Here is a 27038-nt window from a genome sequence, read left to right on the forward strand (position 1 = left end):
CGCTTTAAAATAAATAGCGGGAAGGAAAAGGCGGGGCTTAAGTTAGTCGGCTCGCAGGGTAAACACACTCCTCCAATCAGAACCGTGCCCTTTGCCCAGCTCCTGCAGTCGCCGGGTCAGAGCGTCGGAAGAAGGCGGGACTAGAAGGAGTCCGCGGCCTATGCCAAGCAGGTGAGAGGCCAAACCTCGGAGGCCTCTCGCCCCCCTCCAATTATTGTCGGGAGCCGTCCGGCCACCTGCGAAGGCGAGTGGCGCATGCGCATAGTGGGGCAGCGGGAGGGCTAGGAGCGCGAGTGGAAGGGGGCGTGGCGCGCGCGCCCCCCGTTCCCCCTCCTTGCTCTAGGGGTTGAGGGCAGGCTTCGCAAAGGCTGCTGGGGCCCGGGTGGGCTGGGTAGAGCCTAGCGTAGTGCAAAGCTGTCTTTGGGTCGTGTTGTGTTTCTGCGCCGATGGAGTCCTAGACGTTTGCTACGTGCTTTTTGGTTTATACACGCTTTTGTAACTTTGAAGAAGTTTCACAACTATGCAGTTCGTGAAACATAGTAATTAACTAGTGCACGTTAATTAAATCCATAAACGGATGTACTCTTTCCCCAATATTATAGGTGACACCGAATTTATAAGCAAGAGACAGAAAGTAAACTGCTCACACCGTTTCTCAGAATCCCAAACTTGTACTTTTAGGCTACCGGAGAGAAAGAGGAACCCTTGAACCTAGCTATTTTAGCGGGGCGTGAGCTCGCAAGCCTGAGATCAAGACCTGAGCTAGTATCAAGAGTTGGATGTTTAACTAACTGAGCCACCCAGGCGCCCCTGAACCTAGTTAAAAGTAAGACCATTGTTTCCTTTAACTCTTGCTACTCACCCACTCTTCCTCTCCACTCACCCTCCGTTCTTGTCTTTTCCAAAATCAGGGAATGTGGGTTTTCCTAATTCTTAGATTCAGTCCCTGTCGACCAGTCCCTGTAGCTGATAACCTTTTAAAACGCATTTCTGAGGGGCGCTGGGGTGGCTCAAAAATAAGATAAAAAAAAAAACCACACACACATTTTTGAGGAGAAAAAGATGCTTGCAATGTGTGATTTCTGTGGATGTAGACTCCGAGTCATTAAACCATCTCCATAGCAAAGAGTGACTTTAAATTTTTGAGGATTTTGAGTGTTTTAAAGCAAAAAGACAAGTAATATGTGGAAAGTAGAGAGAAGAGGGGAGTGGGTCATGGGTAGAGAAATGAATGAAAAGCATTGGAAGTGAAAGGATTTCTAAGCCCAGGGATTTTCAAACCATAGTCCTGGGCCCCTCCAAAAGGTCTTCCTTTCAGCATTTCAAGCCCTAACCTCCCACCCTAAACAGAAGAGAGTGTAATAGTGGCCTGTCTGGATTTGGGGACTAGCCTGTGTAAGGTAGCCAGCTCATCAAAGAGGGAGATTTCTTTGATGGCTCAGAGTTCCTCTAAAACATAAATGCAAATCTTGCATTCCACTCCAAAGTGTATCCATATTTTAATATAAATATCTTTTTATGAGGTAAAATGAACATGCAATTGAATGTACAGGTCTTAAATGTTAAATAAATTTTGACAATTGTATATACCTATGTAATCACCACGCAAAATAAAAATGACATTTTAAACTACCTGTCAAATGAAATTGACATTCCAGAAATATGCAAAATGTTCTTTGTGTGGCTTTGGGTAGTCCTGTTCTTTGTCTCCCGTCTCTATTTGAGAAGCATGGACACCAAGCTCCTCTATCATGTAGTATTGTTTATATTAGTACCTATGTGACAGGCTTGACTCCCATTGCATCAGAATCACTTGGAAAACTTTTTAAAAATACAATTGCTTAGGCCCTACACCGTATTTTCTAAATCAGTGTGTTAGAACAAGTTAGGCACCTATATTTTTTTTTAAAGATTTTTATTTATTCATGAGAGACAGAGAGAGAGAGAGAGAGAGGCAGAGGGAGAAGCAGGCTCCAAGGGAGCAGGGAGCCCGATGCGGGACTCGATCCCAGGACTCTGGGTTCATGACCCGAGCCGAAGGCAGACGCTTAACCATCTGAGCCACCCAGGCGCCCCGGCACCTATATTTTTTTAAAGCTGCTACATTATTTTGATTTGCAGCCCATCTTGGAACCACTAGCTCTGTACCCCTGCTAGAGGCATCAGTTAACAATTAAATGTGTGATTTCCTGTTACCAGAGTAATACTGTTGATTAGTTTGGATTTACAGGTTCAAGGCTAGTTTGACATTGGCACCACAGACTGTGTAGATGGTTAGTCAGTTGGTGGGCCTTGTGTCTACTTCTGTGTCAAAAGAATCACAAACAAAAGCACTCTGTATAAAGTGTGGTGAAAACTGTACTATGAACTGGAACAAATCCCCTGAATTCACATTAACTGGTTTTGCAAAAAGGATAAATTTTCAACTGACTGGATTTTGTCCTTTAGCAAAGGGAAAAGTCAATGAGACTGTTTAAACTTGCTTTCACCTTTATATCTTTGGTTCAGAGTGCAGTGTTCCACTACTCACTTGGTCTGATGATTGAGCAGAAGTGATGACGGTCCTCCTCCCCAGGATTAGCTGGCACTGGGAGCAACTCCTTTCAATCCAACTGTGATTATAGGATTCTTCCGTGATTTATCCGAGGCCCTTCCATGCAGACTTTGTAAGCATTAACCATATTCTTTATTACTTGCGTCGGTGATAGACATGGAATTTTGTTTGTTGGATGTTTTATTGGAATTTTTTGTTTGCTTTTGTTTATTTGTTCATGGAAGGAGGTCAAAGAAGGAATGAGTCTAATTTTTTTTAAAGGACAAGGCTAACATAATGATAATATGTTCTCTAAACAGGAGAGCCAGTCATCAAAGTGTACAACTAAAGTAACTTGAGTCTGTTGAGAGGAACAGGGAGAGAGAGTCAACATCCCCTACATTAGGGAGGGCCTGTGTTTCCTCCAGCCACCTGGGGTTTTTGGAGGAGGCCTGTTTAGATGTTAATCCACTATATCAGGAGGGAGTTTATCAGCCTCATTAGTAGCCAGACACATTCTGCAAGAGGTCCTTAGATCGGGTCCTGATTTAGGGCCATTCAAGGCTGAACATAGGGTACCTCAGTTCGGTTTGCCTTGTTTCCTACCAGAAGAGATCTGGTAGATCATATTGAGGCCATACAGTGTTAGAAAAGAAGATCAGTTCTTTCTTAAATTTTGCAATCCTGAATTGTTTCCAATGGGTTAAAAGGCATACCATGGGAAAGTCCTTGGGAACCGAAGAAGCCTAGAGAAGGCCCGTTATCAAAAATCGCTCCTGACTCCTGGGTAGTGTCCCACGCAGGATATATCAGGGGTTCTGGGTGTCTAAGTGACTGGAGGCATCCCTCCAACAAAATCACCCTTGATCACCATGCCTGCTGTAAAGTAAAGGCCCCATAGGAGGGATTGCCTGTGTTCCCTTGCTTCCCCATTGCATTCTAGACTACAAGTGGATGCCAGTGAATTGACCAAAATACCATGCCCTGCCGTGCTGTGAAGAACCTGCCATTTCTTTTTTTTTTTTTTTAAAGATTTTATTTATTTGAGAGAGAGAGAGAATGAGAGATAGAGAGAAGAGGGTCAGAGGGAGAAGCAGAATCCCTGCTGAGCAGGGAGCCTGATGTGGGACTCGATCCCGGGGCTCCAGGATCATGACCTGAGCCGAAGGCAGTCACTTAACCAACTGAGCCACCCAGGCGCCCGAACCTGCCATTTCTAACCCATGGAAAACACCAGAAAAGTTTTACAAGGGGAAATTACCCAATTTAGTAACTTCAGTAGCTAGTAGGGAACATTGATGAAAAACAGTAAAACAGAAATCCATCATGATCTAAGCAACATTCCAACACATGTAGTCCTTATAGCCGACTTCCCTAGGAAATGGTCCCCAGTGGGATTTTGATTCAATCGGGTACTAGTTTTGGCCAGCTCTAAGTGCAAGTCTCGTGGCCTGAAGCGGCTAGACCCCGAGATGTGAAAGGGATCACGTTAGACCAATGAGGAAGAAACCTCACATGGGAGTCTTAAGATTGGCAGGCATCCTCGTGACTTAGGCGCTCCCAAGCCTGAGGACAGGAATAAAGAGAGGGCCTCAAGTTTCTGGGTCTTACTACCATTCTGGCTGGGGTACTAACTTCCAGCCAAAAGGCAGGCTTTTCCCTCCCCAAAGAGTCGCCAGGGGCTAGAGGATTGCAGCCTGAGCAATTGACGTGAAAGCGTTCGAGTAAGAGCCAGCACACTCCTTGAAAAGCCTCTGAAATGAAAGTAAAGGCAAGAGAAGAGGAATTACTCTACTCTTCAAGTTTGCACTGAGGCTCAGAGTTCCGATGAAAAGACTCGAGCCCCACGTTGGGCGCCGAAGTGATGAAATTTGGAAGAGTTTTGGGTCCAAGAGCGAATAGCTAAGAATTCTTGACACGTTTTTGGTGCAAGTGATTTTATGAAAGCATGGGGACAGGACCCGTGGGCTGGGAGAGCCGCCGCGGGGTTGTGAGGAGTGGCTGATTATATACTTTTAAGTTTGAGGGGGCGGGCAGGGTAGAGATAAAGTAAGTTCCTAAGGAATTTTGAAGCAAGGCTTTTGGGACCTTGGGGGAGGGGCTAGCTGCTGTTAAGATAAAGTTATTTTTAGTCTTTAATAAAACATAAACATGAAGGCATTAGGGCGGCCATGAGTCACTTGAGGAGGGTCACACTGTGCATGTCTCAGGGATCTATCAGTGGGCTGCAAGCTGTACAAAGATTTAATCTAATTTAAGCTGCATTTCTCTTGCCTTTGTTCTCATGGGCTTCTAAAGGTCGTAGTAACTCCTGAGGCCCCCAAATTAGGATAGTATGTTTTAATTTCAGTAAACTAACAAGGACGCTAAAAATCCTTGTGATTATTTAAAACACATAACACCAGCTGCACCAGTGAGAAATTATCTCACAAACCTATTTTATCAAGATGGAAAGTGGTTATCAAATGAAGAAATGAATTAGGGTTATTTGTGATATATTATAGAATGGCTGAAAAGAAAAGAAAATTGGCTGAAATAAAAGAAGATAAAACTGAAACCAAGTATCTTAAATACCATCAAAAGGCAAGCAACAATAACAAAAAAGGGAAATCTATGTAGAACACTGTTTTTAAAACCAACATCGAAAACTGTACAGCAGGAAATGTGCTGGAAGAAATACATTAACATGAACAGCAGAAAATAAAATATATAATAAAATGGTTCTTTGAGTAAAATAGGTTAAATTGATTTTGTTTGCCTCTGGCTAAATTTATGGACTGCAAAGTACCAAAGCTCAGAAATAGGCTTGAAGCAAAACCAGTGGAAAGCAGTTTTATTATTGAGGTGTCAGGGTCAGGTTGAAGTCCTCTTCGCAGGGGCCTTGGCGCTGGGAGTTTTTCCCAGTTGTCCTGTGACCTAGAGAAAGTTTGGGTTTCTGCCCTTGACTTGGACGGGCAAGCACCTTTGCTCCACATTTTAGTGGCCAGCCAGACCCAGAGCTGGATCCGGAAGCACCCCCAGGAAACTGAAGAAACGTTATGTCTCTCTTTTAGCCTATCCATTGTGTGTTTGGTTGTGGTTTTGTTTTTGTTTTTGTTTTTTTAAATTTAAATTTAGGGTAGTTTGGCATCAATAATCATTAGATCACTAAGAAACATGTTTACTTCGTGTAAAGTGCACCAGAGATGGTACAACTGTATGTCATGCTATGAGGACATGAGAGATTTATCTGAAAGGGCTTAGAAACTGTTCTCTAGTATTTCTCCATATGATAGAATGCCACACTGCCGGGCGGCCCATGGGAGAGGGGGCAGCAGCTCTCAGCTAGGAAACATGGTACCCGTGGTTAAATGTGTCTGTTTTCGTGTTTGTTCTGTGTGGCCATTAGCCTTCATTACAGCTGCTTCCTTTAGCTTTTTAAATTGTACCAAACATGATCCATTTGCTGTGTCAGCAAAACAAAGAATCCACTCTAGGGCAGAATCTCTGACTGATTCCCAGGGTTCTGAGTTGAACTGCTGGGGTGTAACCCAGGTGAGGGACAGCTTCATGAGGAAGAGCTTAAACTCTTAAACTTTCTGTATCATAACCTTTGAGCTCTTTGGAGCTTACCTGTGATTTATTGTTTTATTCACTTTAAAATGTATCTATATTTAACATTTATGACATTTTTCAGACACATGAATAGGAACAGGGATTGATACATACATATGTACCCAGCCCTGAGCTTAAGAAATACGTTAAAAAGGGGCGCCTGGGTGGCTCAGTTGGTTAAGCGTCTGCCTTCGGCTCAGGTCATGTCCTGGGATCGAGCCCCACATTGGGCTCCCTGCTCAGTGGAAAGTCTGCTTCTCCCTCTCCCTCTACCTCTCTCCCCACTCCTGCTCTCTAGCTCTCTCTCTCTCAAATAAATAAACAAATCTTTTTATAAAAACCTCCCCAAATATCCATTGTCCATTATGGTATAGTTCATTCTCATCCATAATGTCACCTCTGACATATATCAAGTTTCCATATATATATATGGTTTGTCTCTGGAATCTGCTGTTTTTACATCCCAACACCAATCCTACACTATCTTAATTTCTATATTTTTTAAAATAAGTCTTATGTTGGTAGGACAGTCCTTCTACTTTGTTCTTTTGAAACCGTCTTGTCTATTGTAATTAGTGTCCTATGCTGCTATAACAGATAACCACAAACTTAAATTAAAACAACATAAATTTATTATCTTACATACAGTTCATAGTTTAGAAGTCTGAAATGGGTCTCCCTGGGATAATATTAAAGTATCGGCGGGATTGCATTCCTTTCTGGAGGCCTTAAGAGAGAATCCGTGTCTTGTTCCTTCTAGCCTCTAGAGGCTTCCCACATTCTTGGCTCCATTTTCAAGGGGAGCAATATCAGGCCAAAACCTGTCTGTTTCTCCTTCTTATACTTCTTTCGCTCATAAAGACACTGGTGATTGCATTGAGCCTACCCACATAATCCAGGATAATCTCTCCATTTTATAGTCAGCTCTTTAGCAACTTTAATTCTCCTTTGCCATGTAACCCAATGTACATGTTCTGGGGATTAGGATGTGAACATCTTTTTTTTTTTTTTTTAAGATAGGACATTTTTTTAAAAGATATTATTTATTTATTTGACAGAGAGAGAGCACAAGCAGGGGGAGCGGCAGGCAGAGGGAGAGGGAGAAGCAGGCTTCCCGCTGAGCAGGGAGCCCGATGCGAGGCTCGATCCCAGGACCCTGGGATCATGACCCGAGCTGAAGGCAGACACTTAACTGACTGAGCCACCCAGGTGCCCCAGGATGTGAACATCTTTAAAGGGCCATTATTCTGCCTACCAGCTCTATTCTTGGCCTTATTCTCTTTCATACATATTATAGAATCAGTTTATCAAGTTCCATGAAATACTCCTTGGGATTTCAAATGGAATTATATTGAATTTGTAGATTAATTTGGATAGAACAATGTCTTTATATTATTGAGTCTTTATATTATTTGAGTCTATGCCATAAACATATCTCTCCATTTATTTTATTCTTCTTTAATGTCTTTCCATAAAAATATTTCATTATTCTTATTCTATTTATTCCTAAGTACCTTGCTTTTTATTTATTTGCATCTTCTAGTTTTAGGGGGCCTCTGTATTAGAATGCAATTAATTTTCATATGTTGGTCTTAAATCTAAGTATTTTACTGTATTTTCTTATTAATTTGCTTATAGAGTCTCTTGGGTTTCTTTGTAGATAATCGTATCATCAGTGAAAGTTTGGTTTTCTGGTATTTTATCTGGCAAAACTTGATCTTACTCAAGGTGGTGACACAGCATTTTTATTGTATTTATTTATTTGAGAGAGAGAGAGAGCGCACAAGCAGGGATGCAGGATAAACAGGTTCCCTGATAAGCTGGGAGCCTGATGTGGGGTGCGATCCCAGGACCCCAGCATCATGACCTGAGCTGGAGGCAGACGCTTAACCAACCGAGCCACCCAGGCGCCCAGTAATGCAGCATTCTTGCCAGCCTTCCTTGTAGCTGGGAGCGCTCCTGAGTCCCTTGGGGGTCAGAGCAGTTTAAATGAAGTCACTGGGCAGGGCTTTGGGGAAAGCTGATTGTTCTGACAGATACCCTCTTAGTTCTTCCCCCAGCGTCAGCCTAGTGGACTTGGGTATTGGAGTTGGGGTAGTCTCATAGAGAGCCTGTGCCTCGGACTGTGAACTTCACAAGTTCACAGGATGGCGAGAGGAGGCCTGAGGTGGGTATTTGCCCTTCGTCGGGGCTAGTAAGGCTCTGATACAACCTTAATTGGTTAGCTCAGGTGAAACGGTTTCTCTTGAGGGCAGGCCGTGTGAAGAACAGAATGTTCTCGCTACTTTCCCCTTCTCCCTGCCAGAAACATGAGATTTCTTCCCAGTGCTCACCGTGAGAACCTAGTAGAGCTCCTGGAGGAAAAACTCACCAAAGCCTGGCCCTCCTGAAGTGTTTAACTCTCCGGCTGGTCCACCCGGAGCCTCCAAAGTTTGTCAGTTACAGTTTAAGTTTTCCTGGGCTAGTCCTTGTTCCCAGGGAGGTCGCTGCTCCAGTTAAGTGGTGATCCTCTGCATCCACCTGTCTGTCTCTCTAATTTTGACCTCAGTTCTCTGAAATCATTAAGACTTTTTGGTTTTCAGTTCGTTCAGGTTTTGACTTATTAATAATAGGATGGCTACTGCTAGGCTCCTTGTATGCCAGACTATACACCAGAAGTCTCAGCTATCTGTTTTTTTTCCTTATGTTTTTCATTTATTGGCAAAACAGGGTAACGTTGAAGAAAACATTTTAAATCCCCCTAAGATGACCTGCCATGCTTTCGTTAATTCACATTCTTTTCCAGTCTTTGTTCACATGTGTACGTTTTATTTAGCTATTCTCATTGTAAATATAGAAACATTTTTGTTATGTTTATTTAGCACATTTTAAATATAGTCCATCATCAGAGTCTTCATTACTGTCTTTTCAGTGTTTGCTTAATGTTCCACCTGGTTTATATACATTAATATTCATAACTTTGTTCATATTGAATATTGTTTGTTTCCAACTTTCACCTGTTGGGAGTCATTCTTCCGTTTTAGCTGGCGTCCATTTATTGAACACTAAGTACTTTGCATCAGATATTTTCTTTTTTTTTTAAGATCTTATTTATTTATTTGACAGAGCGAGAGAGGGAACACAAGCAGGGTGGGGGGGTACGGGAGAGGGAGAAGCAGGCTCCCCACTGAGCAGGGAGCCTGATGCAGGGCTGGATCCCAGGACCCTGGGATCATGACCTGAGTTGAAAGCAGACACTTAATGACTGAGCCACCCAGGTGCCCCTACATCAGATATTTTCATTTCTGACTTAGAGATGAAGAAACGGAAGCTTAGTTATCACAAATAACCTACTCAACGTTATGAAATGAGTAAATCAGAGCCAGGATTTGAACTTGGATATGTTGAAACTCAAAAGCTTGTATTCTTTACTTCCATGATATGCTGTCATTTCAACTGACTTGTTTTTGGAATAACTCCTAAGATCAAGTTCCAGAAGTAGACTTTACAGAAAAGTAATTCACAAGAGGAATTGTCAAACTTTTTTTCCCCCAGTAAAAAATTGCTATTCATTATCACTTTACTAGTTTACCTTAATTTTTTTCAAATTTAATACCTTGGAATAGTACCAGTTAATGTTTATTTTGTACATAAGTTTAAAATCTTTCAGTGTTTGTTTATGATTGTTTTCTTCTCATTTAAATGTGTTCCTGTTCATCGCCTGTTTATAACTGTTGTCTTGATGTTTATATTTTCCATATAAATTTTTGTCAATCTGTTTCTTCTATTATGTTAATTGAGCTTCAAATTTTAGAAAGTGGTTTAATCAAGTATCTGATATCAGATTCTAATTTATGCCAGTTTTCCTATCATTCAGTAGTTAACTCTTGATTTTGAGTTCATTTTTGTATATGGCCTAAGATGTTTAAACTTAATTCCAAATTGCTTGTAATTCAGGGCGCCTGGGTGGCTCAGTCAGTTAAGCGTCTGCCTTCGGCTCAGGTCGTGATCCCAGCGTCCTGGGATGGAAGCCCCACATCGGGCTCCCTGCTCCATGGGAAGCCTGCTTCTCCCTCTCCCACTCTTCTCTAAAATAAATAAATAAAATCCTTTTTAAAAACTGCTTGTAATTCAGTCATCCCAATGTCACGTATTCAATCAAATGCTTCCTCCCATTGTTTTGAGTGCAGTAACATAAAAAGAATGTAGGCTTTTGGACAAAATCAATTTGGGTTAAATCCGCGCTCTGGATATTGGTCCCCTTCAAGTTTAGGAGTAATCTCTTTCCGAAGAAGTGCTAGACTCTTCTTCTCTGCTTTGCCTCTAGTGCTGAGGAATGTAGCACCAGCGAATCATGGAAGAGTCTGAGACCTTCCCATCCAACTCCACACTTCCGCCAGCCTCAGAAAGCCCTGCGCTTGGAAGACTTGGACCCTCATGCCAAGTAAAGCTGCAGGACATAGGAGGGCCAGTCGGAGGTCTGCCCTCCAGCAGGTCTGGAGGGCATAGGGCAACGGGACTTGGGTTAGTAACCAGGATGCAGCTGTGGCCGGGCTGGGACCTTTGCCAGAGGCACACATGTAATTACCGATCTAACCAAAGCAGAAGAAAACAAACCCCCTCGGTGCCTCCAGGAAGAGAGAGAAAGGTGGAGATGCTGACCATTTCTCTATACCTTTGCCATACCATGGGTGGAGAAGACAGCCAAGTTAGTGAATAGGCTAGAAGGTCACTGTCATTCTTGATTGTGCACTGCCGTGTAACTGAATACCACTGACCACCCGCCTATGCTGAGGGTCACCCACACGTTCCCACCGTGTCGTGTCAAGAGTACCCTCTAGGGGCGCCTGGGTGGCTCAGTCGTTATGCGGCTGCCTTCGGCTCAGGTCATGGTCCCAGGGTCCTGGGATCGAGCCCCGCATCGGGCTCTCTGCTCCTTGGGAAGCCTGCTTCTCCCTCTCCCACTCCCCCTGCTTGTGTTCCCTCTCTCGCTGTGTCTCTCTCTGTCAAATAAATAAAGAAAATCTTTAAAACAACAACAACAACAACAAAAAGAGTATCCTCTCTAGATACTCAGGACCCATAGCATTTGGACCCATTTGCCTGCCTTTTGCTTTCTCTCTTGGTGATCTTCACTGTGCCTCCTCCAAATATATACTTCCTGGCTTCTCCGCAGGAGAAAGTAAGTGGACTTGGCATGTTTTTGTCTAGTGCTGTGTTTTGCTTTCGCTTTTTGTTGTTCTTGTTGTTTCTTTCACATTTCCTACTATCATTCATTTTCAGTGTTTCCAGGCTATTTTATGAAGGATTGTTCTTTTGCCCTGGGGAACCTGGTTCCCTGGCTGTAGTACTCTTCCCATTGTTCTTTATGGTCTGCATCCAGGGCATCGCCACCATCGTGTTGGTCCTGGGATCTGGTTTTTCACTCCTGAGCACTGGCATCTAAGAGCACAGGGGAGATGGACTTATGGTGATGTTTCACCTGCTCTAGCCTTAGAGATGTGTCCAGACACTTAATGATCACAAAGAGCCTTTCCATTGCCCACATTCCTGAGCACATATCCCTGGAAAAATTTGACCTGTGGTTTTGGGACATCATGTTTTCCATGCACTGGGTGTGTTTCTCCTAGATGTCCAGCCTTCAGGTCTTCATGGTCTAGAAGGTGGTTCCTCCAATGACTCTAGTTTCCAACAAGGAAATGGTTCTCCATTTTCCAAGGGCTTTGAAAAACAATGCCATGCTGACAGTCATTGAGGCTTATTTCAGAGAAATTGATGATCATTCTTGGAGGATGAAGAAGGGCAAGCCTCACTGGAAGCTATAAATACTCCAGAAGAGCCTCAGAGTGGCTGCAAGTGGCCCTGTCATCCTTTTCTCTGAAGACTGACTAGCAGCGGAGGAAGCCTTCTCTGGCTCTTTCCTTGCTCCCCGGTCAAACTTGGGACCACAGTTTAAGACTTCCATCCTCAGTGATTCAGTTTTGACCCCTAAGGATTTCAGATAACATTTTTGAGAAGGAAACCGACATATTTTTACGGAACATAGGAGATTTTTCAGATTACCTATGTATTTATCTATAAATGTATAATTTAAATGTAGAGATGGCTTCTCTATTTATATTACAAAATATCTATGTGTTGCCCTTGTTTTATTCTTTTAAAATCAGGACCTTTATTTAAACAAAGGAGAACCAGTAACAACCTGGTTCTATGATGATGTTCCTGTTAAGGCTCAGGACAAGCACTGAATCCTTTAGCTGACATGGACCTAATTGTTTGGGGGAGGTTTTTTTCCCTTGGTTTGAGCATTTAAATACTTTGCTGCTTATTCTCACTAAATATGATGGAAACACTTGGAAATCAGCCCAAACTCTATCCGCCCTATTGGGGAGGCACCCGGGAAATAAAGGTGATGGTTCAGACTCATGTCTTTGATGTGAGGGAAAGATAGGGGTCAGAATATGGGATCTCTGTGCCTTTAACTTCTAGCCCAGCGACATTCCGAGTGTGACCCCATGCCGGGAGGATCAGTATCAGCATCAGCTAGGAATTTGTTAGAAAATGCAGATTCTCAGGCCTGGTCCTACACCGGCTGAATCAAAACTTCTGGGCATGGGGGCCTAGGGATCTGTGCGGGCCAGCCCTCCAGGTTGACTCTGAAGGCATGCTCACATTCGAGAGCTCCCTGCTGTGGTCTGACCACCTGGAATCTCCCCTGTGAGTGCTACTGTGAATCTCTTATTTCTGCCACAGCTAAACTGAAGTCTGCCCAGTGGTCTTTGAAGGTTTGACGGATAAATGGCCCCAGTTCTTCAACATGTGCTGGGAGGGCTGGACCAGGAGCCAGGGGACCTGGTTTCCACTCTATTTTCACTACTAACTAGTGCTGGAGTTTTCCCTCGCCATGAGAATAGAACTTTACTATTTGCTTTCGTTGCTTTATGCAACAGGAAAATAAACTGAAATAATGGATGTTAAAATGATTTGAAAATGTTAGCATGTAACATGTAAAATGCAATGTGGCGTCGACATGAAATGTTGTCCTTATAGATCCCTTAACTCGGCTAGATTTCCCCGTTCGTTGTGCTGCCTGTCACTTTGTGGATGGGCTATGTCACTCTGCACATCCAGTCACACCCTGTGGAGTGTACCACTGTGAGAGAAGAAATCGCAACAAATTTAGAACTTGTGAATACAGAAGATGCCCTAGGTCCTGGGAGCATGGCAAATAAAAAACAGCTTTCATGAGGCCCACATCTGGGAAAATCTGTTTTTTTTTTTGTTTGTCTTTCTACTGTAAAAGAGATAGATGAAGTGTTATAAATGAAAAGGAGAAGGAACGGAGGAAAAACACTGCCCATTTACTGCTTAAGAATCACTTTGCTCTGTGTTACTGAAGAGCAAACCGACCTGGGCTGATGATCCTCAGTTTGTCCACACGGTGGCAGTGGTGCACCTGTAGGCTCGGTCTCCGCTGGGGCTCTTTCTGTCCGCCCAAGAAAATGAAAAATGTATTGCATGAAGCACTGAGTGCTATACGAAAACAATGAATCATGGAACACTACATCAAAAACTAATGATGTACTGTATGGTGATTAACATAACATAATAAAATTAAATTAAATTTAAAAAAAAAGAAAGTGCCTTCTTGCATTAAACACCTGGGCATTTCAGGGAGAAGTTTTATTTGACTTAAATTATGAAGGTATTTCCCATTTGAGGAAAAGAGAGATGATTTATAGTTAGGTTCAAGTGTCATTATCCTTCAGTTGCTCGTTTGGTGTCTTAAGATAAACTAGTCATTAAGACAGAAATAGGCCCTCATCAAAGGTCTGGTCCAAAGTTACACTTCTGTATGTCACTCTCTTTTTTTAAAACAATAGGTGGAATTTTTTAAAAAGTGAAATCACAACTTAGCAGGTCAGTTCAGAGGACCGGGTAATTTATTCGCTGTTTTGAGTTCAGGTTGACTCTTGATGTCATCATCACTTGCCACTTCCAAGTGTTTACACTTGACATTTCCGACGGAGCCATCACAAGTCTTGTCAGTGGATACGTTTGCATGAAACTGTCCAAGCTAAAACCGCTGTGGGGCTTCCCATTCCAGGGGCCAGTCGTGGACGAGCTCACGACTAGCAGCGGCAGATGGGGAGAACCAGAAAACAAGAGGCTTTCTAGGAAATAAAAGGTCTCTTTGGGGATTTCTTTAAATTCAGATTCTGTAAATTAGGTGGAGATGGGACATTATTTCTCCTTATGTAAAAGAATGTAGACAAGGATTATCACAACCTTCATGAGAATAAATTTTAAACCAGTTGGAACCTTACAGTGTCTTTGGGGGCATTCTGTCAGATACACACAGAAACATGGACCGTGCTGGTTCCTTAACGACTTGGCAGGCCCCTCCAGCTTTGTTCCACAGGATATGCCATTTCCTTTGCTGACTTTTCCTGCCTCCTTTCCCAGTCATGGGACTGTTATTCTCCCTGACAAGTAAGGAATGACAAGATCTTTTATAAAAATGATCAATAGTTCTATATATAAATTTCTAAATGTGTATGCCTGCCTCTGAAATTATCTTATTAAGAGCATCTTAATAATAATCCTTTCGTTTTATTGCAAAAGATACTATTGTAATAATATGGCAAGGAAGAAAATACAGCTAGTTATCAAGATGAATCACTTAGCAGGGTGGAAATAAAAGTTCGCGTGTATAAAAATAGCTGGTGATTGACATGTTACCAAATTTCCACAAAATAGATTGCCATGTAATTTAGACTTTGATTTCTTTTTCTCACCGATCACAAGAATCTTCCTGATCAGGATTAGGGTCAGAGGAATATTTTTCATGGGGAAATGAGAAGCGGGGGCTTCTCGGGAGCAGTTAAAAGATCAAGATGCTTGCTTAGAGATGTCACTCCAGCAAATCTGTCCCCACCCTGTCCATGAGTTCCTGCCTCCCGGATCATGCCTACTGGCATGCTGTAAGGTCTGTGGCTTCTCCTCTGCGTGAAGTGGGGAGTCACTGGACGACTTTGAGCAGAGGAGTGTCATGATTGACTTAGACTTAAACTGGGTCTCACGGGCTGTCCCAGCAGGAGGAGAATGGAGAGGACAGGGCAACTGCAGGGAGGTGTGAGAGACCGGGGAGTGGGGCCTGCTGTTTCTCTCTCTGACTTCCTTTTTTGCTGCCTTCCTCTGCCCTGGGCTCCGGCCCACTGCTCTCCTTGCTGTTTCTTGAAGCCACTCAGCAAGTTCCCGCTTGGACCTTCTGACCCAGCCGTTCTCTCTGCCTGGAACACTCCCCCCAGGCATCCACATGGCCTCCTCTCCCACCTTTGGCAGACCTCACTGAGGCCTTTTGTGACCCTCCTGTTTAAAATTGTCCCCCACCTAGGCCAGGCCCTCCCTGGCCCCTTCCCTGCCTTTATTTCTCCTCTGCACTTGCTGCCATCTGACATCCTAGGGATTGATTTGATTGTGGCTCGTCTCCCCATCCATCCTGAGGGGGGGCTAGCTGAGGAAGGGCCGGCTTGTTCAGGGCTGTACCCCTGACATCTCTACCTGTGTCTGGCTCACAGTCGGGTGTGCCATGGATGTCTGGAGTGAGCACCCTCCAGGCTCTGCTGTTTCCTGGCAGGGGGATTCAGGGCACCCCGTGGGCCCGTGCCCCCATAACAGAGGGTTGTGGTGAGCAGAGTGGACCAAGCAGGGTATGGAGGCACATTGTCACCTAGATGGGGCCTTCACGCCAGGCTGTCCTGCAGTTTGAGCTTGCCTGTCAAACGCCCTCCAATGGAAGAGGGTGTGTATCTACCTTTTGAGGCTGAGCATACACCTCTACTCACCATTTTGTTTATGGTCCAGGTCCTGGCCAGCTCTAAAGAGAGATCTGTTGCTGGGTTTCCAAGAACACCAGGACTTCCAGAACCTTCTTGTTCCCAGGGAGCCCCCACACCCCAGCCCACCTGTGCTTTCTGTTGTGAGCCAGCCCCTGGTAAGCCCTGGAAACCAGGTCTGGATGATGATGTCCTGCCCCATGAAAACTGCCCCCCCCCACCTGGTATGCCCTTCGAAGTCCCTGCCTTGGGCCTTGTTTGTTTTTTTCTGAGACATTTGTGCAGTGCCAAATAAAGAGGGAAAGCCAGCATTAGCCAATTTGGTTCAATTGGCTGCTATTTCCCCACTCTTCAGGAAGGGCAAACTGTTGTAGCTATTTTTATTATAATTACTCCCTCTCTCCTAGCTCATTAAGCTTGCTTCTTTCAAGCCTGAATACCTGGTAGAATCTGCCTAACCTCCTATTATCGACCCACCTTTGTTCATACACAAATGATTGCCATTTACAGCTCTCCTACCAGGCACCTTTTGTAAATAATCTAAACTTTAGTTTCTCAAAACAGAAAGAAATGTGGTATGTTGCTGGCTCCAGTTTCCTGGTTTCACTATGTGGCAGGTCCTGAGACGTTAAACACATGTCCTCTGTCCCCAAGTGAATCGGTGACACACTGCTCTTAGTTGAGAATGGGGACGCTCTGGGCCCCAGGAACTCCTGACCTGGCTCCACCGGGCACTGGTTCGTACCACGCTCCCCACCCCCAGCCGCAGTCTCCCCCACTCTTAGTGAGGCCATGGCCTAATACTTGAGAAATACAGGGAATGTGTCTTTGAACATGAACTGCCCCCCCCAGGCCACGCCCCATTATCATCATTATGGAGCCAGAGGGGGAATGGATACTAGATTTCGAGACTGTTAAAATTATTCCTTGCTGGTCTTCAGAGGCAAATAAGAGAGCTTATCAATTATACTTTTGTTTCTTACTCAAAAACTCATGACTGCTTACTCAAAGGCGCCTTGTTCTAATCTTCAGACATTGTCCAGTGTCCCAGATGAATGGCAGCAAGTCTCGGGGTTTGGTATGTGGTGCACTTTTTCCCTGGGGCGAGAAGTAACAGTGTGAGTGAGGCAGGCAGGATGGGCCCTCCTCCGCCTGAGAAGCGTTTGCTTTTGCAAGGATCCCGACTGAGCATCCCTCGTCCTTGTTCTGTTGTTGAAAATACTTGTGGCTATTTTTGTTTCTGGAACTTTTAAGAGCAAAATAAGAGGAAATGTGCGGCCTGGAGAGTTTGGTTTTAAAATGCAAACATGGGAGTTATGAGTCAGACTTGGACAGGGTGTCGCTGTCTTTTTAAAAGGCAGTGATAGGATTCCTTGATTCGTCTCTGTTATCTTCATGTTTAATCCGGATTCCTAGGCATTTGGTCAGCCCCAGAACCTCTCCACAGAGCAAGTGGCCCGGCCTTGGCACAGCCCCTGGAGAATCTGCATGTCGGGGGGAGGGCATCCAGCCGGGAGGCCAGGCTGCTTTTCAAGGTGGAAATGGACTATTCGCTGTAACGCACAACTATTAGACATAAAAACTCCTGTTCTTGGGAAAAACGGCACGCAGAAGTGTCATTGTCAGTGTCCTAATTTACTTCTAATCTCTTATGGTAGCACCTACAAAGCGGAATTTACTTTCTAGAAAAGTCTGGTATGTTTTCTAAAAAATACTAGCTCATTTTCTAGAAGATTGCATTTTATCACTGCAGAAGGATTTTATTTCCAAGCAATTAGGCTTTGGAGCAAGAGTTCTGGAATTGCAGACAGAGGTTGGGAAGGTGATGATGTGCACTGATAACTGTAAATTCAGGGAGGGGGATAAAAGTGCTTTGATCGGGAGACTTCTTTTATACCTTCCCACAACGGAGAGTAGATCCTGGCATTTACGTAGAAGTCAGCAGCGTCTCTGCACCAAATAAAGAATGCTGTGCTAAGAAGGACTTACCCTTGATAGTCATTACTGACCAAAGAAAGGCTGGGAGATTTTCAATCCATGGGATTTTTATGGCCAGGAAAGCCAAGCTGTGTTATCGGGATCACAACGATCAGAGCTGTAGATGGCCGACATGCTTGTGTGTACAGAGGGCAGGTGGTGGGAGGTGGACTATGTCCCAGAATTACGTAAAATAAACACAGTGATCATTCTTGCCTAAAACTTCAGTGCGTGGCTAGGAAGGTGAGTGGTAATGTGCTGGCATCTTGCTGAACCCTGGGTAAGAAAATCGTGGCAAACACTGGGTCTGTTTTGGAAACCTTCTAAAACCAGACTCACACCGTGAGCCATTTTAAATGTAGCTCGCTACATGTTTGGAGAGAAACACATACTCTTTTATTAGGCACATGAAACAAATCTTTGAGCTGCAGTATCAGGCGGGTAGGTTTAATGGCTGGGACTAATAAATCGCAGCTGCAAAAGTTACATTCTTGGCAGGATTCTTTACTCAGCTGTTTTCCCCTTGCCTCCTTACGTTCCAGATTTATGGTCTGCGTTATGTCTGGGGCCGGCCTCCAGCTTGCTCTTTTCCTCTGCGGCGGTTATGTGGTTGCCCTGGGAGTCCACGCCGAGGAGCCCCGCGTGGCCGGTCACCATGAGGCTGAACACTACATGGCCGCCGTGTACGAGCACCAGTCAATCTTGACTCCCGACCCTCTGGCTCTCTTGAGCCGCCAGCAGGCCTTGGAGCTGATGAACCAGAACCTCGACATCTATGAACAGCAAGTGATGATCGCAGCCCAAAAGGCAAGAAATGTTCTGGGGTGGACTCCCACCGGCTTGTCTAGTAGAACAGGGCGGCTCGGTCGGTGGTTCCTGCAGCCCCTCTGGAAAATTAGTGCAGCTGGTAAAGTGGAGCAGGAGTAGTCAGTTGGCCAGGGGCTCGCGACTCAGTGGTCCATGCACCAGCTGGGGCACCAGCCCTCGGGAGCCTGTGAGAAGTACAGAATTTGGGTACCGCCCCCGACCTGCTGAGTCAATCCATCCATCGACATTATACCCCAGGTGCTGCTTTTCACCTCATGTCTGAGAAGCCCGGAGAAGATCCCTGGTTCTCGATGTGGCTGTGCAGAGAGGGATTGCTTGCCCAGTGGGTGCCCGGGTCTCATACCTGCAGAATCGGGTGAGGGGTGGGGGAGGTGGTTGTGGGCTGGGCACTGGGTTTTTTTTTAAGGCTCTCCAGTGGATTCCCATGCACAGAAAAATCTGGAAACTACCAGGCATGAGGGTCTGTGATGCTCTCTGAGGCACTGAAAATGGTAAGCATCTGCAGGACTGCTGTTTGCCACCTTCAGATTATTTGGGGCTTGTTTCTGGTCCCTGTTCTAGACCACGAACAGGCTGAGAACTCAGTGCAGACATAACGGAGATGGACAAAGGGCGGTCGGTGCCAGCCTTTGTGAAGGCTTCCTGCTTGGCCCACACGCACCATTCCCGCCAGGAAGGGTGGGGCGCAGGGGGAAATGTGGGTGCCAGATGTGACCACAAGAAAGTGCCCTGTTGGGAAACCCATAACCAAAGGGAAGTTTGGACTCTCACCTGGTGGTGGGGAGCCCAAGCACTGCTTCATGAGGAGGCCCTGCCCTGCCTGACAGGAGGTAAAGCCCATGTGAGCACAACCTCCCTCGTCCGTGAGCCTCAAGGCCAGAACAGGTGAGGCTAGCAGGCCCGGCCCCAAGCAGTCCTGTCTTTGTTTAGGGCGGTCAGGGTTGCCGAGACAGCCACTCTCTAGTGCTGCGTTTAAAAATTCTAACCCATTATGTGTGTGTGTGTGTGTGTGTGTGTGTGTGTGTAAAATTATAAGCTATTTTTTAAAAATATACACACTTATAAAACTAATATTGGAAGAGAACTTAAAGACCTGGTCCAGCTGCTTCTGATAGGAGACACTCTCTTGTTCAAAGCCCCACACCCAGTATCTCCTTGAACGCCTTCTGTAGCCCAGCACTCACTGTCTCATGAGAGAGTGGGGACTTGTGTTCAATGAACAGTCGGCCTCCCTGCAGCTGCCTCCCATCCTTCTGTCCTCCGGGCTAAACAGAGCCGACTGAGGGCCTTACTGCGGTGCACCTGTCTTCCTCAGATTTGAGGACGGCCGTCATGGCCCAGTCCCCCACCCCCAAACCCGGCATCTCTCCCCCAGGCTACATAGCCCTTCCACCAAAGACTTTCCAGATTCTCTGTGTGCCCAGAGCTGTGGAAAGTTCTCCCTAGCCTGTCTGACGAGGGCAGGGTGCAGGAGGTCTAGCACCGTTCCCGTGTGAGACGTTGTCCCCAGAGAACTGTTGGTAGACACCTCTCATTGTGGATTCATAAGGCATTTGCTGTCCACTCACACCCCCGAGCCTTTTTCACACACACAGACACACATGCTGCCAATTACCATCCTGTACTTACGAAGTTCATGTCTTTAACCTGAGCGCCTGACTTCACATTTCTGCTGTGAAATGCCGTCATTCCAGCCTGTCGGGCTATTTGGGGATCTTTACTGACATCCTACCTATCAGTTGCCTTCACGTCATTCACACATTTGATACACACCTCACTGATGTCTTCGCTGAAGTCAGTGTAAAAAAATCCCAGGCTGTGTCCTCAGACCTCTGGATGACACAGATCCACTCCAGAGCATTCCGTGCAGAGGAGGTTGCTTGCACGGCACTGAAACATCAACCTCCTCTTGCTTCTCCATCCTGTCCATAAGACCGTTGTAAGACATTTGCAAATGCTGTACCAAGCCCCAGAGACCGCGACTGTAGTATTTCCCTGCCTTTCGATAACCTGCCCCCGAAGGAAACCTATGCCATGTTCTTGTTGAACCCAGGCCGGCTGCAAGGCATCGTCCCTTCTCTGTGTGTGGTCCAAGGGCCGGGATGAAGCTGTTGATCTGATCATTTTTAGTGCTTACAGATAGCTCGGCTCCCTTGCGTGGTTATATGTGTTACAGCAACTTCTAAGACACACTGATGCCAAGCATGTGTCAAACGCTTATATCAAACTTGCTGGAAGACAGGAGTTCCTGAACAAGCCAATGGAAGTATTTCTCTCTTGGTAGAGATATTTCTGGGGAAGGACAAGAGTCCAACTTAAGATATTAGGCTGGTCAGTCACCTGGATTGGTGGCAAGCTTAATGAGTTCTTGATCTCATCGAGGTCTTTCAGAAAATTGCTCATTTATCAGGAGTGCTAATTGCTTTCTAGATGGAGTGGTAATCACATCAGACCCAAAGTTCTGCCCTGGCTCAGGTTTGGTTCCTCTTCTCATTCCTGGAAAATACGTATTCAGGAAATGCAATTTAACCTTAGTATTAATCTAATATGTATACATAATTTAAGTGCTATTGTCCAAGGGAACCATTCAATGTTCTCAGAGTTTTGTTTTCAATAAAGGAAAACATTTGTCCAAGTATAATTTTCAAAAAGTTAAAAACATGACTCTAATACAAATATAGGATGGCCATGGGTCAAAGCTGTCATTTAACTCATTGATTAATAAAGAAATCAGTGAGATGGTAAAGCTGGTCAAAAGAGCATTTGAGGAACAGAAGTATATTAGTCAAATGAATGTTGAAATGAATTTGTGAATCAATACAAAACTGGCTAAAATCCTACAGGGCAATGCAATTATCATCTTTGAGGTGATCTTCTATTAAATAACAAAGCCAAACAGTGAGACATTCACTAGATAATTAATCCTTGAGCCTGGTAAACAGTACCCTAGTGTATGTTAGAAAGGCAGACGTCTTCATCTTGCTTTATTTCCCAGTTTGCAAAGACTTTGCTTTACAAGGTGCTGTAAGATGACCAATCTCACAGTCTCCTGGACGGAGTATTTACTTGGATCATCTCTCTGGAAAGCTGTTTGGCAGTGTAAAGAACTGAAAACTCTTCATATCCTTGAGCCAGTATTTTCACTTATAAGACTTCATTCTAAAGAAATAATCAGAGACCCAAAGACTTGTGAACAACCCTCATTCAGTGTTTTGAGCCCCCTGAATGCAGACGGTCACCAAAATTTGGGAACGATACAGACAGATGTCCACTGATAAAGGATGAATTGGGGTGGCCTCTTAAATAGAATGTGGCCATTGCAAATGATATTTCTGAAGGTACCTGTGTAGTCTTGACATAGATTCTAGGTAGCGAGAAAAGTCAAGATGGAAAACATGTCTTGTTTTATTATTTATAAGTACTTACAATCTCAATTATACAGAGAAAAAATGAAAAACTAAACTAATATTAACTAATATTTTGTTTTCTGAATTTCCTACAGTTAAACTTTCGAAGCTTTTTTAACCAGAAAAAATATAAAGTTTGCAGTGCATTCCAGAAATAAGTGACTCAAATTGCCTCTCATTTTAGATTATTCATACCTTCTCTGCCTTCCTCCTCCACCTTTCACATTGACATTTTAAGCTGTAAGCGGAGAGCAGCAGGAGAAGGTGGCCCTGATGATGAGAGCTGAGGGCACCCCACTTGTTTGGATTTCATTATGTTACTGCAGATGTCACAGGTGCCCCGGGCTATCACAGTCAGGGAGCCTAGGGTGTCTCCAGGTGTGGGACAAAGCCTGTGCGGTTGTTAGAATTCTGAAGGGAGCCTCCTCATTCCCAGTTGGAGAACTGCAAGTCAGAGCAAATCCTTATTTCTAGGCCGAAATCAACATACTAGACTTATACCCACCAGCCCAGTGGGTCCTAAACTTGGCTGCACATTAGAGTCACTGGGGAGGGTCCCCTGGGTGGCTCCATCGGTTAAGTATCCAACTGAGGTCATGATCTCAGGGTCGTGAGATCCGAGCCCTGCATTGGGCTCCCTGTTCAGCGTGGAGTTTGCTTGGAATTCTTTCTCTCCCTCAGCCTCTGCCCCTCCCCCTGCTCTCTCTCTCTCTCTCTCTCTCTCTCTCTCAAAATAAATAAATAAAAGCTTAAAAAAAGAAAAGAATCACCTGGGGACCTTTTGACAGTCAAATGAAGCAGACTTTTTAGGAGTGGGACCCAGCATCGCCCCTGAACAGTGTTTTATTCAGAAGGGCCCCATCCGATTAAGATGCACAATGAGTGGAAACCACGGGACCGGAGACACCCCCTCTGTGACGAAGCCCAGAATCGGAGGCCTTTGAACTGTGTCCCATCATCCCCTGCACTATCAGGAACTCCACAGCCCTCCTGACCTGCTGCTTGGCAAATGCCCGCTTTCTGCTCCCTTTTCACTCATTCCCTCCTTCCCTGACACGACCTCAGGTACAGCTAATGGTTGTTTCTAAAGCCCTCTCTGTGTTCCCTCACCATTAGGCCAAGTGAGACGGCTTCCCTGAGACTAAGATCCATGAGGAGAGTCCAGCCGCCCTCTTTATAGCTCTGGTTCCTGGCACAGAACAGCTGCTTGATGGCTGTCAGACGAGTGAACGAAAGAGTGAACAAATCAAAGGAGGGGGGCTTCCTGTTCTTTGATAACATGCGATACTTTGATGTGTTTGACTTACAGGGCGTACAGATTATAGTGTTTCCAGAAGATGGCATTCATGGATTCAACTTTACAAGAACATCTGTTTACCCATTTTTGGACTTCATGCCATCTCCCCGGTTGGTCAGGTGGAACCCATGCCTGGAGCCCCACCGATTCAATGACACAGAGGTACGTGAGGGTCCCAGCCATCCTCCTCAGTAGGCTGAAGGCATGAAGAGATAAATCAAGCCGGGGGCCAAAAGCCAAGCATGTTAAATGAAACTGAAAGATCCTAGGATCCTAAAACGGAAAGCCAGACTCCCCAAACTCCCTGCGTTACATATTCATTCAGTTAAAGAATGTCTGGTACTATGGGGCCTTTACTCATCTCTGGATTGTTCTATTGATTACACAAGAAATACATGAATATATGCTTAGAAAACAAACGAGTCACATCAGAAGTAAAAAAAAAAAAAAAAATCAAAGCCCATCTTCACACACACCCCACCCATCACCCTACTTCTCTTCCTGCAGAAACTCCCATCAACAGTTTGATGTGCATCCAACTATATTCTTTTCTACACATTTTGTATTGACATCCTCTTTTTTAGCATGCTATATGCCTTTTTAAAAACTCTTGCTATTATGTTGCAATGAATATCCTTGTACACATATTTTCGTATGTCCAAGTTTTTTTTTTAAGATTTTATTTATTTATTTGAGAGAGAGAGAATGAGAGATAGAGAGCACGAGAGGGAAGAGGGTCAGAGGGAGAAGCAGACTCCTGCTGAGCAGGGAGCCCGATGTGGGACTCGATCCTGGGACTCCAGGATCATGAGCTGAGCCGAAGGCAGTCGCTAGAAATGGAATTTCTCAGCTATAGAATATGCACATTTTAAATTATTTTGAAGAGTACCAAGTTCCCTTTCAAAAGATCTCTATTTCACTTTACTTCCCTAGTAATAGTCTGAGTGCCTGTTTTCCCACCTTTTGGTCAATGCAAGATAGAATAATCTTTTGAATTTTTGCCAATCTTATGAAGGTTCAAAGTGATATCTCATTATCTTAATTTGCATTTCGTCATTACTAATCTGGTTGAGTATCTTCTCAGATGTTCATATTTGTTCTTCTGTGAATCACCTCTTCAATCCTGTGCACACTTTTTGCAGTGTTTTTTTTTTTACTGATTTATGATAGCCATTTACATATTATAGACAATACAGGTACTTTTCTATTTTAAGATTATAAGACAAAGGCAGGATTTAAAAAATTCATTTATTTATACTGTTTTTTTTCTTTAGGTCCTCCAGCGCCTGAGTTGTATGGCCATCAAGGGAGATATGTTTGTGGTGGCCAATCTAGGGACAAAGCAGCCTTGTCATAGAAATGACCCAGGGTGCCCAAAGGATGGAAGATACCAGTTTAACACGAATGTCGTGTTCAGCAATAATGGAACCCTTGTTGAGCGCTACCGCAAACACAACCTCTACTTTGAGGCAGCTTTTGATGCTCCTCTCAAAGTGGATCATAGCATCTTTGATACCCCCTTTGCTGGCAAATTTGGCATCTTCACCTGCTTTGATATATTGTTCTTTGACCCTGCCATTAGTCTCCTCAGAGACTCTGAGGTGAAGCACATCGTGTACCCGACTGCCTGGATGAACCAGCTCCCACTATTGGCAGCCATTCAGATTCAGAGAGCTTTTGCCATTGCTTTTGGCATCAACTTTCTAGCCGCTAACATCCACCACCCATCTCTGGGGATGACCGGAAGTGGTATACACAGCCCTCTGAAGTCCTTTTGGCACCATGACATGGAAGACTCTGGAGGTCATCTTATAATTGCACAAGTAGCCAAAAATCCAGTGGGTCTCATTGGTACAGAGAATGCCACGGAGAAAATGGACCCATCCCAGAGTAAGTTTTTAGAACTCTTGGCAGGTGATCCATACTGTGAAAAGGATGCTAAGGAAGTCCACTGTGATGGAGCTACTGAATGGAACATGAACGCTCCTCCCACATTTCACTCTGAGATGATGTATGACCATTTTACCCTGGTCCCTGTGTGGGGAAGGGAAGGCTACCTCCGTGTCTGTGCAAATGGCCTCTGCTGTCACTTGCTTTACCAGAGGCCCACTTTGTCCAAGGAGCTGTATGCCCTGGGGGTCTTTGATGGTCTTCACACTGTGCATGGCACTTACTACGTTCAAGCTTGCGCCCTGGTCAAGTGTGGGGGTCTTGGCTTTGACACCTGTGGGCAGGAGATCACAGAGGCCACAGGGAGATTTGAGTTTCACCTGTGGGGGAACTTCAGTACTTCCTATGTCTTTCCTCTGCTTCTTACCTCAGGGATGACCCTGGAAACCCCTGATCAGTTTGGCTGGGAGAGTGACTACTCTTTCCTGAGGAAAAGGGGGCTGTCTTCTGGCCTGGTGACAGCAGCTCTGTACGGGCGGCTGTATGAGAGGGACTAGGGCGGTGTGGGGTGGGCGGCCCTGCACTTGCCCAGGCTGCAGCTCACAAGCCCTGGCACCACGTCTCTGGCCCAGAGCCCATTGTGGAGCTGTGGGATGAAGGAGGAGAGGCTGATTCCCCCAGTGTCTCTTCCTCTCCCATGTGAATTAATGAATCTTTTCTGGTATTCTCTGCTCACATTTATCATTTCCAAGCCATGTCTTCCTCTGGCAAATCTCTCATTTCACAATTGGTTTTAAGAGCTAAAACAAAAATAAATGTCACTTTATATTTTACACATCCACAAAGCGGTGGGTCTTGGGTGTGCTTTCCTCGTTCTTGTTGTCGATCAAGAGACACGTGGGACATACAAGTATCTCAAGCCTCAAACACTGTCTAAGGTAAGAAACAAACTCTCAGAGCCAGAGCTGTATTAGAAATGGCTGCGTGGGCCCTTTTCCGTTCTGGATGAGCAGAATTCTATCCAGATGAAATGGTAATGCCAGAGCTATCGGCAACATCAGAAATGTGGATCTTGAAGCAGCTTTTAAAAATAGAAGGGAAGTTTTCCTTCCATCTGTCTTTCTGTCAATAAATGGAATGTGTCAGGCAGGACTCATAATAACTGGAAAGAAAGAGCACAGTGCCCGAGAGAGAGAGAGAGAGAGACAGAGAGACAGAGAGACAGAGAGAGAGCGTGAGAGGGAGGAGGCTGGAAAGAAGTGCTGAAGAGAGGGGCAGCAGTGGGAAAGTAGGAGTAAGAGGATTCTTTCTGTGCAACGTGTCTCATGCAGGGATTCCAGGGACCTTAATAAATCATGCTAACTTCCGGCAAGAGCCTTCCAGTTGCCCAACTGTGCGGGCTGGAATGATGTGGGTGTGATTCCATGCGCAGTCCCCAGAGGGCCTGCCCCGCGAGAGAGGCATCCCACCTCTTGAAGAAAAGTTCCAAGAACTGCCATGGAGGTTGGCCCACTGTCATTCATTCATTTAGTCACGCAACAGGTGTTTTCGGAGAGCCCACCAGGTACAGAGCAAGGCCCTGCCACAGTATGAGTTCCAGATGCAAAACCATATAATCAGTGAGGGAAGACATTTTTAGGCCACTAATTTTTTTTCTTTTGTGCTTGATTTTTTTTTTTAAAGATTTTATTTAT

General features: G+C 44.9%; 1 protein-coding gene across 6 annotated transcripts; it reads left to right on the plus strand.

Annotated features, from left to right (window-relative positions):
• Positions 1-36: 36 nt before the first annotated feature.
• On the plus strand, positions 37-26189 carry BTD (biotinidase). 6 transcript variants are annotated; one of them, XM_073900425.1, is made up of 6 exons: positions 126-244; positions 682-826; positions 2509-2666; positions 18465-18729; positions 23467-23616; positions 24729-26189. In XM_073900425.1, exons 3-6 carry the CDS (start codon positions 2656-2658, stop codon positions 25899-25901), a joined length of 1599 nt encoding a protein of 532 aa, XP_073756526.1. In that variant the 5' UTR covers positions 126-244; positions 682-826; positions 2509-2655; the 3' UTR covers positions 25902-26189. The 6 variants fall into 6 exon arrangements, with proteins under 6 accessions (XP_073756531.1, XP_025738212.1, XP_025738238.1 ...); XM_025882427.2 differs by lacking the exon at positions 682-826 and having other exon boundaries at positions 98-244; XM_073900430.1 differs by lacking the exons at positions 682-826; positions 2509-2666 and having other exon boundaries at positions 37-171.
• The last annotated feature ends 849 nt before the right edge of the window (positions 26190-27038 follow it).

This window comes from Callorhinus ursinus, unplaced genomic scaffold (genome assembly GCF_003265705.2).
Source record: "Callorhinus ursinus isolate GAN/ISIS: 27379988/994484 unplaced genomic scaffold, GSC_fseal_2.0 scaffold1, whole genome shotgun sequence".
Classification (NCBI taxonomy): Eukaryota; Metazoa; Chordata; class Mammalia; order Carnivora; family Otariidae; genus Callorhinus; species Callorhinus ursinus.

What these genes read in the sequence shown, in the direction of transcription:
- BTD (XM_073900430.1), top strand. An exon ending in TGATGATCGCAGCCCAAAAG is followed by an intron (nt 18,730 to 23,466) that starts GCAAGAAATGTT and finishes TTTGACTTACAG; the next exon opens with GGCGTACAGATTATAGTGTT. An exon ending in ACCGATTCAATGACACAGAG is followed by an intron (nt 23,617 to 24,728) that starts GTACGTGAGGGT and finishes TTTTTTCTTTAG; the next exon opens with GTCCTCCAGCGCCTGAGTTG.